Source organism: Cornus florida, unplaced genomic scaffold (genome assembly GCF_030987335.1).
Source record: "Cornus florida cultivar Cherokee Brave unplaced genomic scaffold, ASM3098733v1 CherokeeBrave_3.0.0_Hap2_Chr08, whole genome shotgun sequence".
NCBI lineage: Eukaryota > Viridiplantae > Streptophyta > Magnoliopsida > Cornales > Cornaceae > Cornus > Cornus florida.
In genome coordinates, this window is record NW_026775578.1 from 11,636,683 (window position 1) to 11,655,628 (window position 18,946).

Genomic DNA, 18,946 nt, shown 5'->3' on the forward strand with positions numbered 1-18,946 from the left:
TTGTGTATGATCATAACAAAAAAGACAAAGTGCTCATGATAAATTTGGATTAAATTATTATCGAATCGGATTAACCATAATCCTTACATATTGTTAAATTTGGATCGTTAACGGGTTATCGGATTAAATATTTAAATCATATACTAGTATCGGATTGGATTCGAATCAGATTCAAATAAAAGATCCAATCTATTCACAAATCTACCAAATTTAGGATTCTATTATAACCAAGTATATAAGAGTTATTAGAGTTTGTAATGAGCACAATTTTAGAGGGTGTGAGAGACACAAAAGGCTAGGGGTTCAAATTTATTATCTCCTTATTTTTTTGCATATTGAAATCTTTAACAAACAACTCTTAAATGGTAGTGGTGGTCTCTGAAGTTCTTCTACATAATTCTTAAGTTATTTTAAACTAAGAATCATTAATCAGGTACCATTGCAAAATTTCTCTCTTTAATTATTATATCGTTCTTAATTTCTACAAGTTTGACTATTGATTTAAACGCAACAACACGTAGTTCCAAAAGCAGACGAAACCATTGCGGAACTAATAGCAGCTAAAGCAAAATGGAACACAAAAGATGCAAAAAGGTATTCCCTCCGCAAACAATCATCTATATATATATATATTTATTGTCTTTTCGCTTTCTCTTCCGCTTGCAATTAAGGCTTCATCCATTTGTTTAGACTAAAATATTTTTCGTCAAAAATATTTTCTTTTTTTTGGTAAAATATTTTCTTTTATTTTTATTTTTTGGTATTCGACAAAAGTTTAGGTTGAAATCGAATCTATTAGGTCGAACGTGCAAAATAACTTGCTGAGAATTGATGAATAAATTATTTTTGTTAGGTTTTAATTTTTTTTCTTCGTATTTTATGATAACCAAACACCAGAAAACACAGATAATATTTTTCAGGTAAATTTTTTACTAAGCCTAAGCTGTTGTTTGATAAAACGGAAAATTAAGCACTAAAAATTTCAAGTACTGAATTTTACGGAATATATATTTATCTATAAACTTATTTGATATTGTATTAATTTTGAGTATTGAATTCATTAAGATTGTTTGTTAAATGCAAAAGAATCTAAATGTTGTATATATTATATATTTGTCTTGAATATCTTCTACGCATAATATTATTATAAAATATACTATATTAAAACATAAACATATATATAAAATAATGAATTTCACCAAAGAAATATATCAATTTAACCATGGATATTAATGTAAAAACTTATCATATAAATTTCAAAATTAACATATAAAATGAATAACTTATGAAAATGAAATATTTATGAGAAGGAGATTAGAATTCACGCATAAATCGTTCGATCTTTATTTATATAGTAGATTTGCATCATAAAAATGGTGTGACGATTTCATTACATGATTGTTGATTATAAATTTGAGTGAACCATGCACTGTGTGCATATATATATATATATATATATATATATTTAAAAAAAAAAATTGGAGTAAAAATTATAGAGTAGAACAAGTGATAGAGAACTCTAAAATAGGGTAATATTTTCATTAAAAAATATTTTAAAAACTAAAATCACTTACCATCTTTATGATACCATCTTTATGATAATCGTACTTAATATTTTAAGTGGTATTAAAAATTCTCTTACCGGTACCCTTAGTTTACTTCTATCCTTGGGTTAATATAGCAGTGTAAGATGAAATATCCAAATAAATCATGAGAATTGAAGATGACAAAATAATGGGGATGTCATCAAATTTTTATTCACGCACCTGTCTTTACTAAGGTTAGATGAACTATTAAAAATAAATAAATATAACTATTATTCATTTTTGTTGTAGAACTCATATTTTGTAGGATTGGATATAAAATACTTTAAATAGAACTAGAAATGATTGCATTCGGGAAGATTATTGGAGTAGCACATACTATAGATAAAATGAGAGAAAATTGGTTGCAAAAAATATCTTTAATTGCACCCGAGCAGGACCAAAATTAACGTGAATGGAGTTAGTAAGAAATCACGTGATAGCATGTGCATTTACTAAAATGATTGAACTTTTCTTGTAATATAGTCCGTCCATAGATGCTTCAATAAGAAAACAATGCTAATCTATATAGAAGGTATGAGGCAAAGAGGTAGGATGACAAAAATTAACATGAGATGAAAAAATATATTAAAATTGTAAGAGATGGCTTTTAATATAAGAGTAGTGATACATTTACCGAACCTAACCACCGAAAAAAATCACCAAATCTAACATGGCAGCCACGTAATAGGAGAGAGACTAAAACGATTTCTCCTCTCTCTCCTATTCGTTTATGACTCTCTCGCTCTCTAGACTCCCATCAATTATTATTTCTCTCTTTTCTCTTTCCAATTGGCAAGTTAATTTCTTGCACCCTTTTTTATCTAAATCTAAATTTATAAGCCACCGTTCGAAATACAACTTTTTTTGTTGTATTGAATTTGTGTCATAAATTTTTGTCTCTCCAGTGCAATCTCTGTAAATCTAAGGAATAAAAGTTTGCTCCTAAGTGGAGGTAGCAGACATTGGCAAGGCTATAAGTTATCTCAACCACCTAAGCATTCAACTAAGACTTTGATCCAAATTAGAAGAATTATGCACCTCTAACTCTTTATTGATGTATTTCTTTGTTCAAAAAGAGGAAAAAAAAAAAAAAAACAGGGTATAATCACCAGCCGGACTGCCATTGCCTGCAACATCTTTGCTTCATGTTGAATGTCATACATATTTTTGGAGACCTAAATAACATACATGTTTACATAATTGGAACCAAAAAACAAAAACACTGTAACAGATTCTAAGCAGATGTTAAAATACTTTCATCCATAGAAGTTGTTGAATGACACCTAGTAAACTGCCTTGTTTTTTTGATATTTTTAGCTTGTAAATTCCTTCATCAATACAAATTCAGACATAATCTTCTTCAACTTGTCTTCTCTTGCTCTATCTACTTAGGCATAGGTTCTGTTCCATTTTTTTTTTTTTTTTTAAAAGAATTTATTTATTAGTTTCTCACCCAACTCTAAATTAAGCATAGGTTCCAAGGCAAGAAATGTTTCCATGAAACATATATCATCTACAACACCTTCAAAGATTTGCTCACCAGTCACTGAAATTCTTTCTCCTCCCTCGCCTAGATATTTAGGAGACAATTAGCAGCTTGTATCCATTGTTTGATTTTAAGCACCAATTCATCCTTAAAATAAAAAATAAAATAAAATAAAAAAACCACTTTTTTAACAACTCAATGCCAAGCCATTAAAAACTGTGTCCATGAAAGACTTCCAAATACCTACAGAAATCGGATAGAGAAGGAAAGGAAATTTAGACCAGAGAGCGTCCCTAACGAAGAGGAAGAAAGAGAAGATAAACCATTTTAGCTTTCCAGAGATTTTTAGTCTCCTACTTGAATGAGTTAATGAATTACGTGGTTATGCCATATAGGATTCGACTATTATTTCGGTTGTTTGGTTCGGTAAATGTATCATTATTCTTAATATAAAAGAATGAAAATAGAATTGTGCAATTTTCATTCATATGAGATTAAAGTAAAGTTGAGCATAAATAATTAACTTCAAAATATACTATTCTCTCTTTATGTCTCAGTTTTTTTATTTTCAGTCAAATTATAAATAGTTTCAAGAAGTCTTCAAGGGAATTCTTTAGTGCTATTAATTGCATATTTTAAGTTTCCAACTTTGTTATATCTTGAAGGTGTTTACCATAGAACCTAATAGTAAACTCAATTAGAGTGAAGAGTGGGGGGCAATTAACACCTTAAAAAATAAATAAATAAATTATAAAAAATAAATGTGACTACATACTTTAAAGTCGCAAATCATTTTTTTCTTCTTCAATTTTGAGTATCAATTTTAACATAAGAGTACTCGAATTTTGTAATTACTCCAATAATAAAGTCCAAGGAGAATTCTTGTCAATTTTTAAAAATAACAAAACTTATTTTCTAGATACTTATTCTAATTTCTGATCCCCACATCAAATTGATTGTACAGTAGACAAAGTCGTCAATTACATCATTTTGCTTAGCACAATCAATATATGCTTTGCAAGTATCCATTAAGGTGGATTTGTCATTTTCAATGACAACCAAAGCCAAAACATGTAGTGGTTGAGATAAGTAAATGTGATCCATACCAGGGCAACACAGGGAGAAAAGGGAAGATAAATTAAGATGGCCTAAAATAATTGATTTCATGTTTATGACCTTAGATAAGATGGAATGGCAAAACAAAATTCATTTAGTTGATTTGATATTTATACTTTGAAAGTATTTAATATACGTAGTTCTGTATATCATTATTGAATATTTCTTCTGTTTCATAAAAAAGTGTCGATCCAGGTCCTTTTTGGTTATCCCAAAATAATTATTCCACTTCAAAACCCAATGTACTATTTTTTTAATATTCTTAATTTATCCTCATTGACTTGTTATAAAAGCAACTAAAGTTATGTGGACCTATATATTTAAAAATTCACCACAATAATAAATAAATAAAAACATAAAAGTTTATACATTTAAATAGTTAGGTTAAGGTTTCTAAAAAGAGACACTTTTTGTTGGACGAATAGAGCTTATTTTTTAGGAACCCGGATTCATTCTGTGCAGTGATAGGGAAGGATGGACCATTATTAGATGTTTCTGAATCATTTAACACTTGGTGAACTAGTTTAATTCACATCGTTGTTTAGATTTTTTTATAATATAAGAATATATTCTTGTGGGGTCATTTTCTCAATTGGAGAGTCTGAATTGAATTAGTCCACCAACTATTAATGGTCCAAAACCATCTAATAATTTATCCCCATATGGAGTACCGTGGTCCACTCAACCCTTCCATACACCTTGTTGACTGTGTGCACAATCTTAGTTCTGAGAGTCATTCATGAAAATAGATATGTGTTTTCCTTATTTAACCATTGAATTGAAAGATTTATTAAATGATACATTTTGACTTTTCATATATCTTAAAGGAAAATGATTCTTCTACAGAATAGATGTTGAAAATTGCTAGACTTACACTTTTAATTGGTCAATTATGTAACAAATAAGGAAGTAGAGCCCTCCACTTAGTAGTATTTGGTATAAATAACTAATTAAAAATTATTCGTTTAGGCAATTTACTAAATTGTTCGGTGTGAATATCACTACTCTATCTAAAAAATCTGTCTCAATTGCGTCTTGTTATGAAAGAGTTTTCTTGTATTATTCTATACATTATTATTTTCAGTTCGTTATTTACTAACATATCTATTCACTAAATAATACTCATCATATGATACATGTGTCATAATACGTTAGGACCAAATAATTTGTACAAGCTGAACCACATGCAAGTCTAACCCTCTACTTGAAAAGGGGGTTGTCATGCTAGAACTACAAAACTATCACTATGAGACTCAAAACCCACCAAGGGCATCGAGGTTGGTGTAGTGTTTGGGGGCTCTTCTTTGTGAAATGCTCCAATTTTTTATTTTATTTTTTTCTTATCTTAAAGAGAAAAAATATATAAATAAATTGTCAAAAATATAAATTTAACTTATTTTCTTTTCATTTTTTCTCATTTTTCCTTGTTTCTTTCATCATTTTAAACAGGTTGCTTGCACAAGAGAAAAAATTGTGGAGATAAAACAGGTATTACTTCTGGCATGCTTGATAATATATAGTTATTTATTCCATACTTCAATTTATATTTCAGATTTCTTGCTTTAAATTTTTTTATTATAACAACTTATAAACATAATTTTAGAAAATATAAAATAACTAGTGCAATGATAAATAAAAAATCATTAATTTTTTTTTCTTTTGATACCTAGTATAATTTTATTCTCCTTGCACGCTCTTTTTTTCTTCTATTCTATTTTTCTGAATCCTCCCCATGGATGTTCTTCATCGTACCACCATAGATTTCACTGCCAAATCGCAATTGGGATCTAGAATTAGGGTTTCATTTTTGAAGGCCAAGCCTTGATATTACGCGCACTTAGAACCATTGCGCTCCGTTAGAATCTAAACCCTAAATTTGAAACTTCTTACGAATTAAACTTTCAGGAATCTAAAATATCTACTTCCTACATATAAACCGAGAATCTGAAATTAACGGCAGTGGCTTTCTTGGAGAGAGAGAAGGCATCCTTTTAGAGAGAGAAAGCGTTGACCATTTCCGGTTTAGAGAGAGAAAGGGGACGGGTTGCACCGGTGCAGTGGCGTTTTTAGAGAGAAAAGTCAAAGATCGAGTCCCATTATCCAAGAATGTTGTGAGGTATGGAATCGATAGAAACGTAATCTTCCACATCAGTTGCAGTAGTTTAAATTGACAATGATAATGAAACTGATTGTGATGGCCTCTGAAAAGATTTAGTTTTTAATTGATTTGATTGTTTGGATATTATGATTAAAGTTCGTTTGGAGATTGGAAAGAAATGTTTTTCGGTAATTTATTGAGAGAGAATTCTGTTAATCAGAAACTTAAGGTTCGGCCATTGAAGAGGTACTGGTTTTGAAACAATGAAAGTACGACTTTTCTCTTAGAGCACCCCATAATTCATCACCGTACATATGCAATCTCCCGCTCACATGCATGGGGCTACGGGAAAATTCCTTGGCGACCTGTATTGGGCAATTACCCGAAAAAGTTCTCGTGGTGGCCCAAAGGGATTCAAACTCCCATCCTTCACGGTGTCAGGTGAAAGTCTTTGCCATTAAGTTTGAGTTTTGTGTCTGCCTTGCCCTTGGTGGCAGATGCTGATGTCTCCGACAGGAAACTTGTGATGAATGATAAGAATATGTATAAAAGAAACTAAGGTTGGTGAATTTGTAGGTCAGAAATGACTATTTATCTTCCTCTAGCTTTACTCTCAATTTAGGCTTCAAACATCTTAATCGCTTTAATTTTTTATTTTATTATATATATTTTTTTTCCAATAGTAATCTCTACATTTACATTTGATCACCTTATTTATCTCCGATAAATGTCGCCCCAATCATAGACCACTAACGTGTTCATTTTGAAGTTTACCACTAACGTGTTCATTTTGAAGTTTACCACGTCTTGTCTTGTCACACATTCATCTCAACATTCACATTTGATCACTCATTTTTTGATTGACTAGTCTAATAACTGTTTATAGACTTACCTTTAGATTTTAGTTTTATGTGAAATATGTTGTTTTATAGGAAGTCTTGACATGAAAAAAAATGGAAATTATGAGTAATGCAGTGATATTTTTCTTTTTCCTTTCTTACAGTCAGGATCTGGTGCTGTGGGGAGTCATCAATTCTATCTATTATTGTACTTGATAAGAACCTGATTTGAGATCGAAGTTATTAAATTGTTCTTTTCTTTGTTTGGTTTGCTAATTGTGTGTATATTTCAAACTAAAATCCTTAAAATAGCAATTGAGTAGAATTAGTAAAAGTTTTAATTATTTCTCTTGTCCTTGAATTCTGTATCAGCTTATAGATGTCGGTTTTAGATGTGGGTGGGTGTTGAGCATATGTTTCTTGGATTATTTCACCATAGTAGAATCTGACACACAATCTAAAAGATAAATATAAACCAGACTGATTGTAGAAAAATTATAATTTTGTGTAATTTTCCCTAGAATGAAGAACGAAATTTCCGTTTTTATTTAGAAACCCTTCATATAGTACATTTGTTGTTACCTTTTCAAATGAATTTTCCACCTTTTCAAGAATTTATTTGGTTTGAGATTTTTGAGGAGCAAAGTATTATTGGCTAACCAGAGTCATTTAGCATACTCAATATCATTAGACGCTAACTTCTTAGCATCCATTCTGATAAACTAATCATAGGTCCAATCTTTACTCTGTTTCTTCGAATTGGTCAAGAAACCAAACTCGTCAAATATGCAGAAGCTGAAGCAACTGAATCTTCAGAAACTTCAGAGAAGGAAGATCAAGGATGATCATCTCAGACTGGCAATTCCCGTTGGACCCCGTTTTCAAGCTGATATTCCAGATTGGATTGGTCCACCACCTCAAAGTGAGTCAAGTACTTCAAGTTGGTTAGGCACTCAAGTTTGGCCAATTAAAGACAGGAGCGCAGAAACCAAAGGTGATGCAATTGGGAAAGGGAGGCCTGACTTTTGTCTTTGTGACTCCCCTGGTTCTGTAGAATGCGTTAAACGCCATGTTACTGACAGAAGGATCCAGCTGCAGTATGAACTAGGTCCTGCCTTTTGGAAATGGAAATTTGATGAGATGGGTGAAGAGGTTTCCAAGTTGTGGAATATGGAGGAGCAGAAGAAATTTGATTCTCTTGTGAAAATGAATCCCATTTCAAAGGGTAAAAGTTTCATGAAGCCTGCCTTAAAGTCTTTGCAATGCCACTGCAGAAAAAGTATAGTTAGTTACTACTTCAATTCATATGTTCCTAAACGCATAAGCATGAAGACCAGGTCAGGATGCAAGATCATCGATACGGATGATGAGGAGGCTGGAGGGGCTTTGTATTCCAAATGTCCTCAAAAAAGGTCTCGAGCTGAGTACGTGAAGACACATTACCTGACTGGGCGAAGATGATGCTTGGCAACTCGGGTACTATTTTACATTACCTCATACAGTTCTAAGTACGTGAAGACGCATTACCTGACTGGGCAAAGATGATGCTTGGCAACTCGGGTACCATTTTAAAGTCTTTTCAGTCTCTGATTGAGTTTAGAGGCCTTGTTTTGTATTCTGTTGTAAAATTTTGATGCACATAAAGTTTTTTTTTGACTGAGAACAAGAGTCAGCTTCAACTCTTGTATCTGGATCATGTATTGTAGGCAATTGGTTAGTTTTGTGTGTACTAGTTGAGCTCTGAAGCCATTTTATAAACTGCTCACTATATTGTTTTTACTTGAAAGACTTTTCTTATGTGCACATCTTCGTATGTAAACAATTATTGTGTCTTTACTTTTGGAGAAGGGTCAAAGAGAAATGAAATTAGGAATTGATGTAAATTAGGGTTTTTAATTACTTTTGGTAATGTTTTGTTTTAGGTTATTTTCATATTTTTCTATTTTTAAGGGTTGTTATGATTTCACCCCTCCAGACTATTTTAGCTTTGGTTTATTGAATAATATAGCGAGTTTGCGAACTCTTCCTCTGTGTCTTCTTTCTCCACTGGGTTCTTGCTTTTCTCAATCCCTCAGTCTCTCCAACCTACCCCCTTCAATCTATCTCCTCATCCCCTTCGTCCGTCTTCTCACCTCATCTCTTTCGTCTGGTCTCATCTCATCTTCTCATTCTCATCTCCTTCTTTCATTCTAGTTCGTAGCTAAACAGTATTTGTCCTGCATCATAAACTATAATGAATTTTTGGAGGTGTGTGAAAAGCCACAATTTCAATGTGCAGAATACATTTCTGTCAATATCATACCTGTTAACCAATTCTACAATGAAGTTTCTGAAGCCTCAAACCACTCTGCTGAGGGTTGGCCACATGAATTCTCTCCACCCAACCTATTCTATTGCACTTCATTTCCCCTACTATGTTTATCTTTGTAAAGTCATTTTTAATAACCCCACATGTTATTTTTGGACGCCTTCTCTTTCTCTTTCCTTCTATTACAACTAGTCTTCCTCTGGGGTCGGCAAATTTGGAAGGCTTGAAATGATAAGTTATTTAATCATGAAGACTCAGATCCTCGGGATATTTTGGACCGAAATTCCTCTTCATCCTGCTAAATGGCTGCGTCCTTCACTAATTCATTTGAAGCTCGATTTTGATGCATCCTATAATCCAGTCTCTAAAGAGTGGTGGGGGCTTGATTCTTCGAAATTATGAAGGTTTTCCAGTTAAAATAGCCACAGTTTTCTTTCCTAATTTGGATATGTTTGATCCTCTTTAATGGTTTCTCTTTTGTTTGTGTTTAAATATATATATTTTTTTGATCTATGATGATGATGATGTCGGACCTCTTAAAGCATCCCATGGCGTTAGAAAAATGTCCCTATATTGACATTCTCCAATTCTCTAATTCGTATTCCTGTTTCGCCATTAGCAGCATGTGGGAGCAGATCTGGTAGCCTTTAAATAAAAAGGTTGTATCTAATTTATTGTTGGACTTGGATCCGTTATCCTCTCCGCTGAATACTCTGTGTTGTCTTTGCTGTGCATGTGTTGTTTCTGTAGCTGCATAAGAGTGTTTTTTTTTCAATCTTTCGATGAGTGGTTTTTTTTTTTTTTAATTTCTTTTTTTTGTTCATAAATTTTTTTAATTTCTTGTTACCATCATCATCACTATTATTATTATTATTATTACTCTTATGAACCTAGATTATATGATCTGTTCTTTCTATAGATGAGATTGAGAGTTGGAACCTGAAGCAGGTGGGTTTGCTTGAACTTTCAAGACAAAAAATTTGGATTATTTATATCCTAAATTTTCCATAAAGAGCTTCTGATAGCATAATTCATTCAATAATTTATCAATAACCCTCCTCTTATCCATAGGAACCCATGTATGTGACTCTAGCGGTATCCCTACAATACTTGACATTTGTATCATTCATCTGAACTGTTTTAAATTATCAAAGATGTAGTCTAATGGTACTTTTTTGTCTTCCAAAATAATAGGTGGAAAGGTTTAAGTCTCCGTAAAGATAACCAGGCAATTTCTTGTCAACAAAAAATAAATAATAAAATAAAATAAATAGGCACCTCTAAAAGTACCATTTAGTTCTTGAGCCTTGAGATTTGCATTAGAATTCAACCGTCTTATTTGTATGACCAATTTTCTGAGCCCTGTTTTTAAAATTCTATCATGTGCTATAGGTTAAAGAAATCCAATTGTTTAAGGATAAATTACACCTTCCTCTTGTTATGGACAAATTATATACAAATAGACCATTCAACATTTACTATTTTAAGATATTTGGCACTTGTGGTTTATTTTTATTTTTTTCAATATAGCTATTAACAAAATTTTATAAAAAGACAAATTTTGTTCTTCCTAGTATAAAATGTCATATTATTCCTACTGAAAGCTCAAAACTTACCCTTTTTGTTTCAAAATCTTCCCGTAACTTTGAAATTAGTACGGAATTAGTGTAGGGGGTGGTCCCCTGCTGTCATCCTTTTGCAATAATGACTCCAATAACTCAAAATAGTTTCCTAAAAGAAGCAATAAGATATCTAGTGCAATGCAACAAATACATGAAAAAATTATTGTTGCATAAGCTATGTAAATTTGTTACATAAAAGATGTGAAGTTATTGCGTAAGCAATGTGAATTGTTGCATAAACGATCTAAATGGTGCATGAGGGGATCCGGATTCATGAGATCTGACCCTGAAAACATGGTCCTTGGACTGCCGATACTTGGCGAGCATTGTTTAGAAGTCCCTGAGAATAAAATAAACCTTTCAGGGACCATGCACTGTACATTTTTCAGTGCATTCATCAAGAATACAAATCCCATGCGCCTATGGTTCCACCAAAAACCTTGAATATTCCAGGAAGAAGTTACCCATGTTGGTCTAACCAATTCCGGGTGCTGGGGCCTGGGAGTGACTATTGTTTGTTACAACTTACAAGTTACAGCAGTAAACACCTGGGGCCTGGGAGTGACCATTGTTTGTTACAAGTTACAGCAGTAAAACATTCAGAGAACACAATTCCAGTCTAAAATCAACACCTCATGCAAATAATGCCAAAGGTAAAAGTTTGTTTCAAGTCGATAACCTATTCCTCATCCAGCATTTGTGCCGACTCTCCACTTCATACTAGATTTTAAGAGATCAAACAGATTTATTGGCAACCAGTTTCAAGGCTTCTCAAGGAAAAACCTAGTACACCTCTAATTATAAAGTCAACGCAGACCTTTAAATGCACCCGTGAGGAGAGGAAGATTGATTTGCATAGAGACCAAAACTATAAGAAATTACTTCAAAAAATTAAATCTAGTATCAGATATGGCATTAAAGTTGCAAAGAGTGGAAAGAGAGAATCTATGTGGTAAAGACAAGGATGATGACGACGACAACGATGACCTCTCAGTATGAAGTATTAACCACCAAAGTTCGGCTCCCTGCTACCAAGTTACACCAGATGAGATCCAAGTTCAGATGCTAATAGAAGAAATTAGCATCTGGAAATAAATTGCAGTCACACGCATTATGGAAATAAATTGCTGTCACATGCATTATAAAGGGTATAGCAGCCCAATGATAATAAAAAAAACAAGGCCGTTGAAGAGTTGAAACATTTTCAGTATCATTCAGTTCCACGTCGCAAGCCCCAGAATACCTGACATCTAACACTGCTAGTGACCTGTACATCAACAGAATTGTATAATCTCCTTGTACACAGACACTATATGAAGATAAAACATTCATTGGTTAGAATATGTTCAAAGCAGGACAGAGAGACCAGTTCAAAGTTACATAATTTGTCTCTTTCTATAATTCCAAGGATATACCCCAATATCCTAAATATTGCCTATAATTCCGACATTATTCCACAGGACAAGGGTTGGCAAAACAATTGAGCATACAACCCTTTTATTACTTGCAAATCCTTTCCTGGATATTCCCTTAATTTTACAAAAACTAAAACTTACTTTACTCTTAATGTTGCAAGATTTCATATTCTAAATTTTTGAGGTGCTCGAAAGAAAAGGAAACAAAACTCCCATTCAGGTTGATACTTTGTAACAGTACATGTATTGTCCAATTCTAGAAGTATCTGTGAATAAAAACCTCTGTGCGACTTATATCCTCATGTTTTTAGTTTATCCAGATGATAAACACTGAATCAACTCTTCAGCAATTTCATATTAAAACAATGGTCTAAATGCAAGTTCTTAAGAGAAACTGATGCCCTAGTTACATGAACCCCACAACGAGCACTTTCCAACAGTCAATGGTTGGGGAATTTTCATTAAAAACTACACGCAGTTCATTTATATAGACACATTAATTGGACAAATTGTAAAATTTTCATACTAACACCATAGCATCAACTGCGTATAGGTATAGGTAGTGTTGTCATAAATTAGCACGGAAGAACAACTCCTAGTTAAAATTCAAGTAGTGTGAAGATCAAGGATAAGTTTTGTACAGTTTGCTATTTGTTTTTTTTGTTTTTTTTTTGGATAAGTAGTTTGCTATTTGTAAAGACCAAAGAGAACTAAATCAAGCAGATTCACAACTTTATTAACCAATAAAGTTGAAGAGAACCACGCAAACCATCAATGAACTCCTTCAAAGAAATGCTAAAGTACGAAAAAGTCTCAGTTACATCTCACTTCAAGAAGCAAAAAGAGAGAGCCTGTGGTTGGTTCAACCAATGCGGGATGCTTAAAAGGATGGACAAGATAAAGAACTAGCTTCTGCCATTATTTGTAAGCTTCAAACTCAAATACGTTCTGATGGCTCAACTATATTAACTTCTATCACTTTACCAAGCAATGAACCCTATTTAAATCTCACTTCAATATCCAACAGATTTACCCAAACCTTTTGCAAGTTATTGTGGCCTAATTAGCTATTCTAGGGCAAAATTCTATATTCACATTCCCACTTCAACGTGCAAAAAAACAAGGCCTGCCAAAGATTTGTAGACATCATGAACCCAAAATTTGATCAGTCTAGATAGCATGCAAAATTATTATATAGATGACTCCATTTTCTACATACAGTAAGCTACACTGGCAAAATAGTTCTCATTGACAACAATAATAAAGAAGAAATACAACCTTTGTATTGCAAAAGCTTGTTAAGCACAGAAAAGTAACAATATGATGTGCGGTTGTCCGAATAACAAGAAGAAACGCATCAACATCTTTACAGAGCTTCATTTCACAGAAGAAACGCATCAACAATCCTTTTACAATCAATTCAGTCCAACCTTAACACACTACTGGCTGAAGATTGTGAATTCTTTAGCCTACTTTTTCCAGATTTGTTATTATAGCTCCTTGTTGGTGTCAAATAAAACCGCAATAGACCATTATCAAAGTTGCTCGGAGAATACCTGCCACTCCGGTTTTTATCCAGCACAAAATCTTCTTTAATCTTCGGAACACAGCCTCTAGTCTCTGTCACACTCCTCATACTTCCATGTGATCCAATCATTTTATCGGAGCTCCTAGAATTAACACAGCTACTGCTACGAATGACCTTCTCGCCACGAGCCTCATTCTCTATTCCATCAGCCTCCCCGGCCTGCTTTTCGTAAAGCTCTCCAAGTGACTGGTCAATCACATTTTCTCCAACATCTCCATATTTGCTGTCAATCAGCCCTTGCCTAGAACCCCAAAAGTTCCACACTTTTCGCCACCTACCATGCTTCTTGACCTCTTTTGGGTTACCACCACTTGCCACAAAAGTAGCTTTCTTCGAAGCAGATTCAATGCTCTCCAACTGATCATCTTTGAAAGAATTCGAGTTCAGATTCCCCATCTCTCTCTCTGTAATTAACAACTTTGTCCCGTGAAAGATATCAATTGTTGCAGGGGACACCTTGGAATTCAATACAGTTTTCATTTCATCACCCTCTAATGCTGAAGTTTTTTTATTGGAACTCTTCATAGAACTCGAACCATCAAAACTACTTCGCCTCTGTGAAGAGGAAGAATCCCAGTAGTAATCTCTAGTCTGAGCTGATCCACCAGAGGTCGTCTCATCTTCATTGATTGAATTCATCATCTGCTCTTCAACCCACCTCCGATTATCGGACCTGTTCACCGGTGCCATCATCGCATTTTCAACAACAGAAAGCATTGGTGTAAGCCGTGGAATTGTTCTTGCAATCAGATAACCATCCCAAGAAGCCCTATGCTCATCAAACGAAAATCTTGGATCATCTAAAGACATTCGACCACCATCAACTGAAAATCTCCGATCCACATCGCAAGACCTCCGCCCAAATCCATAATCCCCAATTTCCGACTGTGTCTCCCTCAACTGCCACCCATTTGGCTTCTCAACACGCATTGTCAATAGATCACCGCCACCGCCACCGCCACCGTTGGCTCCGGCGTAATACTTCTTCCCCTTTTGCTTTCGCTTCCATTTTCGCAATTTCTTGCTGAAAACCGACGCCGCCGCCCGAAAACTTCCCGCAATGTCCTTCAAATCCATCCCCATCTGCTTCTTTCTCTGCAATTCGAGATCTATGAGCTCTTTCACCGTCTTGAGTTCTTCTTCATCGTCTCCAGCTCTCTCGTCATCGACATTTTGTCCCAACACATCCTCAGCAACCCTAGTTTTGTCTTCATTTTCATCCTCTCCAACCAACTCTGGCACAGGATCAGTGAGTCCTGAAAACCCTAAGTTCTTCGATTCAACCTCGGGCTCTCTATCAAGTCGTTTCCTTTTATCATCGAGGAGGAACAGATTTAGCAGACTATTAGGAACCCTAGCTTCGCATGAATTTCTGCGAGGCTCAGATAATCCGGAGGAAGCTTCGCAGTTGTGGACGGCGACGGATTTGCTGCGACGGAGCTCCGGCGAGAAGGAAGAGGAGGCTATCTTCCGGTGACCGGCTCTATCAGCTCGGCCGCCACCGGAGTTGCTGAGGACGGATTTGAGAGATGTGGTGGCGGTGACGGTGCTGGAGGAGGTGGAGGAAGAGGGTTCCGGGAGACCTGAAGGGTCGATTCCGGCGAGGCGTTCGCGTAAGCATGAGGCACAGAAGCCGGTGACCGGTTCGGCCGGGTGACGGTAACAGTTGGATAGACGACGAGTGTAAGGTTCGAGAGTCATAACCGGAGGTGCTCAGTGCACACGCGGCTCATGATAGAAGCAGGCGATAAAGGGGAGAGCAAGGAGTGGAGAGGGTGAAAACTGAAATGTAGTTGCAACAGAGGTGAACAGTGAACAAGGAAGTAAAATGCTACTTATGAGGTAAACAGATAAGAACCCTTGATAAACCCTCTTTTTTGCCCCCCACACAATGTTGTATTTATAATTTTTTGTCTCACCCTTATTTATTTATATATAACAATACATAATTACTCAAAACAATTATTTAGACACAAAGTTTTAAGAAATGAGAAAAATAAATAAATAAATAAAACATGGCATCACTATGACTTATATGAATCGATCTATTTTTTAGTTTTGCATATTTAAAAGGCTTCCTCATCTTCACATTGAGAAAAATCTAAATCCTCAAACTAGCCTCTAAACACAATGTTTATAAACATGTACAAAAATAGTTTTTTATAGAAAAAATAAACTACTTATAAATTATTTTGTTTACTTTAGTGTTTTTGTATATATTTGTTTTGAATCAAATTAGATTTTGATTCAGAATTCAAACCAACAAAGGGGTAAGAGAAAATTAATGTTTTATTTGAAAAAAAAAAAAAAAAAAAAAAATTGAATATAATAGGATGGAAAAAATTACAAAGTTGTATACTTTCTTAGCCAAATAAAGTGATTGAATTTGGGAAGAGAAAGTGATAGAATGCATATTTTGTTATTTCTCCAAAATATTTTTTTTGCAGGTATTTTCGATTACTTTTTTTTTATTTTCTTCTTCTCACACCTCCTCTCATTTCCTCTCTCAACTTCCTTTGTTTCTCCATCAGACCAAATCATAAAAAGTTTATCCATGCTTCCCCTTCTACTTGGCTCATGTCACTTCAAAGAAAAAAGAAAAAAAACCAATTTAGCTTTTTAATTACATTTTAAAAAATTACATTATTTAAATACTTACCAAAATTATACTTTTTAATTTAAATTGTGCTTGTACGGAAGTTAGGATCTGTTTGGAAATTAAGTCTCAAAACTTATTCAGTTTCTGGTCCCAAACTAGTGTTTTTTGCTTTCAAAATCCAGGTAAAGATTGATGGTCAAATATGAACGGAATTGGGCCCACTATGCTTCTCATGATATCATTTTCATAGGCACTGGCAACAAGGTGCCCGTGTATGATTAATACTTTCATCATCTATTCCAATTTAATACTGTAGTCCGCTTTAGATGCATTTATTTAAGTTGGAAGAGCGCCAAAACAAAAATGAACAAATAAATAAATACTTCGTAATAATAATTCAGAGAATTTTAAAAATATATAAGTAAAAATATTACTAAAAATTTGCTTATTTATAAAATAACTCTTTCCCGTGTGATACATAATATTGAAGTAATGAAAATTGAAAAGCAATCATAGTAAAAATTTACATTTTTAGTAGCGATTTGAAAATTATTCAATAAAATTTAAAGTGAAAGGACCAATAAATTATATAAATAGTGGTTAAAATCATAATTATAATTAGCATATGTATATGGAGGTGGCATGAGAACAGGTAATTGATGACAAATTAAAGTTTGATTGGGAAAGATGGATTTTCTTCATTACCTTTGCCTTTTGTTTCCTTCTAAAGCAAAAAAAGTGGACATTGACAATGAATTTTGCTTGAGAATGAAGTGTTGCACTTTTCTTTATTTATATATATATATGGTAGTATTATTAAACAAGCTATATTTTCTCTTTCTTTGCATGAGAAAATTTGAACCGTTCACTTTAGCTTCAGTACATGGGTGAGTGACCATATTGATTCTTTGGAAGACGACAAATGTACAAGCCATATATATATAGATTTTCCAAGATTGCTTTTCAAATATGGTCCCCAATCTACTAGGCCCAAACACCAGTATTTTAGCCAGCACAGTTTATTTGAGTTTACTACTTATATAATTTAATATTACAGCATTTTGTTCCAAGATTTTACCATTCTTTATGGTCATGAATTCAACTGGTATTTATTTATTTTATTTTTTTTTCTGTCCCCACATTTTTGTTATGCACTACGAATGTCGTCAAGGAAAGTGGTGATTCAAGCCTTCATCCATGGTAAATCTTGCTAAAAAAGAAAAAATCATGGGTTAAATCTTAGTACCAATATTATTAGAAGATAATAAGTAGGATCTTATTAATTTTATGTAATGGAGTGAAGACTCCCGCCCTAAGAGTTCTATATGGTTTTGGTACCAACTGTAACTATCTGGCTCTGATACTAATTATAACAAATTATGTGTTTCGCGATCTGACTCAAAAACTTAAGTTATGTTAGGTGGGATTAACACCTAACCCATATACATCTATTTAGTTTTCCATTCGAATCCAATATAAAACAAGACTCCCTTTATAACAACTTGTTTATTCATCTATTAGAATTTTTGGACCCAAAACTTATTCTAGATAAAGAAAACTAAGGTTTTTCAAGTATAAAGGCAACTCTTTTAGCTTCAACTCAACTTGCAAAACCAATATATATTGAGAAAAAACAAACTTAATTAAGTGGGAAAATACTTGATGAATTTCAGGTTTAAAAAAATAAAAAATAAAAAAAAGAAAAGAAAAAGACGCGCTTCAATTTTAATCAACCACTCCAAGCTTTAATTGTTTAATTGGCAAAATAAATTCTTATCTATTCTTCAGATTAGGGACGGATTTAGAAATTCATATGAGGGGGGACAAATTTATATAGAGAGATTTTTTCATAATTTCAGTAAGGACAATTTCAAAATTTTATGAGTATAAATACAAGAAGTACAAATTTAAAAGTGTAGAATGTAATAACAAATAAATTTAGCACATCCGTGCCTACTTCCGATATCGCATGAGCAATTTGGTTTGTCAAATAGATCTATCATGTATTGGCTACTGGTGAAGCATATAACTTCATATTCACTCTCATTTAAAATCTTTTTATTTGAATTTATACTTTTACAGTGATGACCAACGACTTACGAGACAAAGGCAGGGCGGACATAAAATTTTAGGTAAGAGGAATAAGACTGAAATTTTGTATTAATTTCACAGGGACATTAATAATATTTTATAGATATATATTAAAAAAATAAAAATAACATAGTATATTAATAAATAAATAAGAATTAGTTAGACACAGGATTATATATCCTATTCTAAATAGTTATA

General features: G+C 33.4%; 2 protein-coding genes across 2 annotated transcripts; one reads left to right on the forward strand and one right to left on the reverse strand.

The window, feature by feature from the left end:
* Positions 1–5,438: 5,438 nt before the first annotated feature.
* Positions 5,439–8,922, forward strand: LOC132269370 (AT-rich interactive domain-containing protein 2-like). The gene is made up of 3 exons (XM_059770539.1): positions 5,439–5,465; positions 5,638–5,676; positions 7,858–8,922. Exon 3 carries the CDS (start codon positions 7,912–7,914, stop codon positions 8,584–8,586), a length of 675 nt encoding a protein of 224 aa, XP_059626522.1. The 5' UTR covers positions 5,439–5,465; positions 5,638–5,676; positions 7,858–7,911; the 3' UTR covers positions 8,587–8,922.
* A 4,809-nt stretch (positions 8,923–13,731) lies between these two features.
* On the reverse strand, positions 13,732–15,912 carry LOC132269371 (protein OCTOPUS-like). The gene has a single exon (XM_059770540.1). It carries the CDS (start codon positions 15,757–15,759, stop codon positions 13,891–13,893), a length of 1,869 nt encoding a protein of 622 aa, XP_059626523.1. The 5' UTR covers positions 15,760–15,912; the 3' UTR covers positions 13,732–13,890.
* Positions 15,913–18,946: the final 3,034 nt, after the last annotated feature.

What these genes read in the sequence shown, in the direction of transcription:
- LOC132269370 (XM_059770539.1), top strand. Translation starts at nt 7,912, where the DNA reads ATGCAGAAGCTGAAGCAACTGAATCTTCAGAAACTTCAGAGAAGGAAG.
- LOC132269371 (XM_059770540.1), bottom strand. Translation starts at nt 15,759, where the DNA reads ATGACTCTCGAACCTTACACTCGTCGTCTATCCAACTGTTACCGTCAC.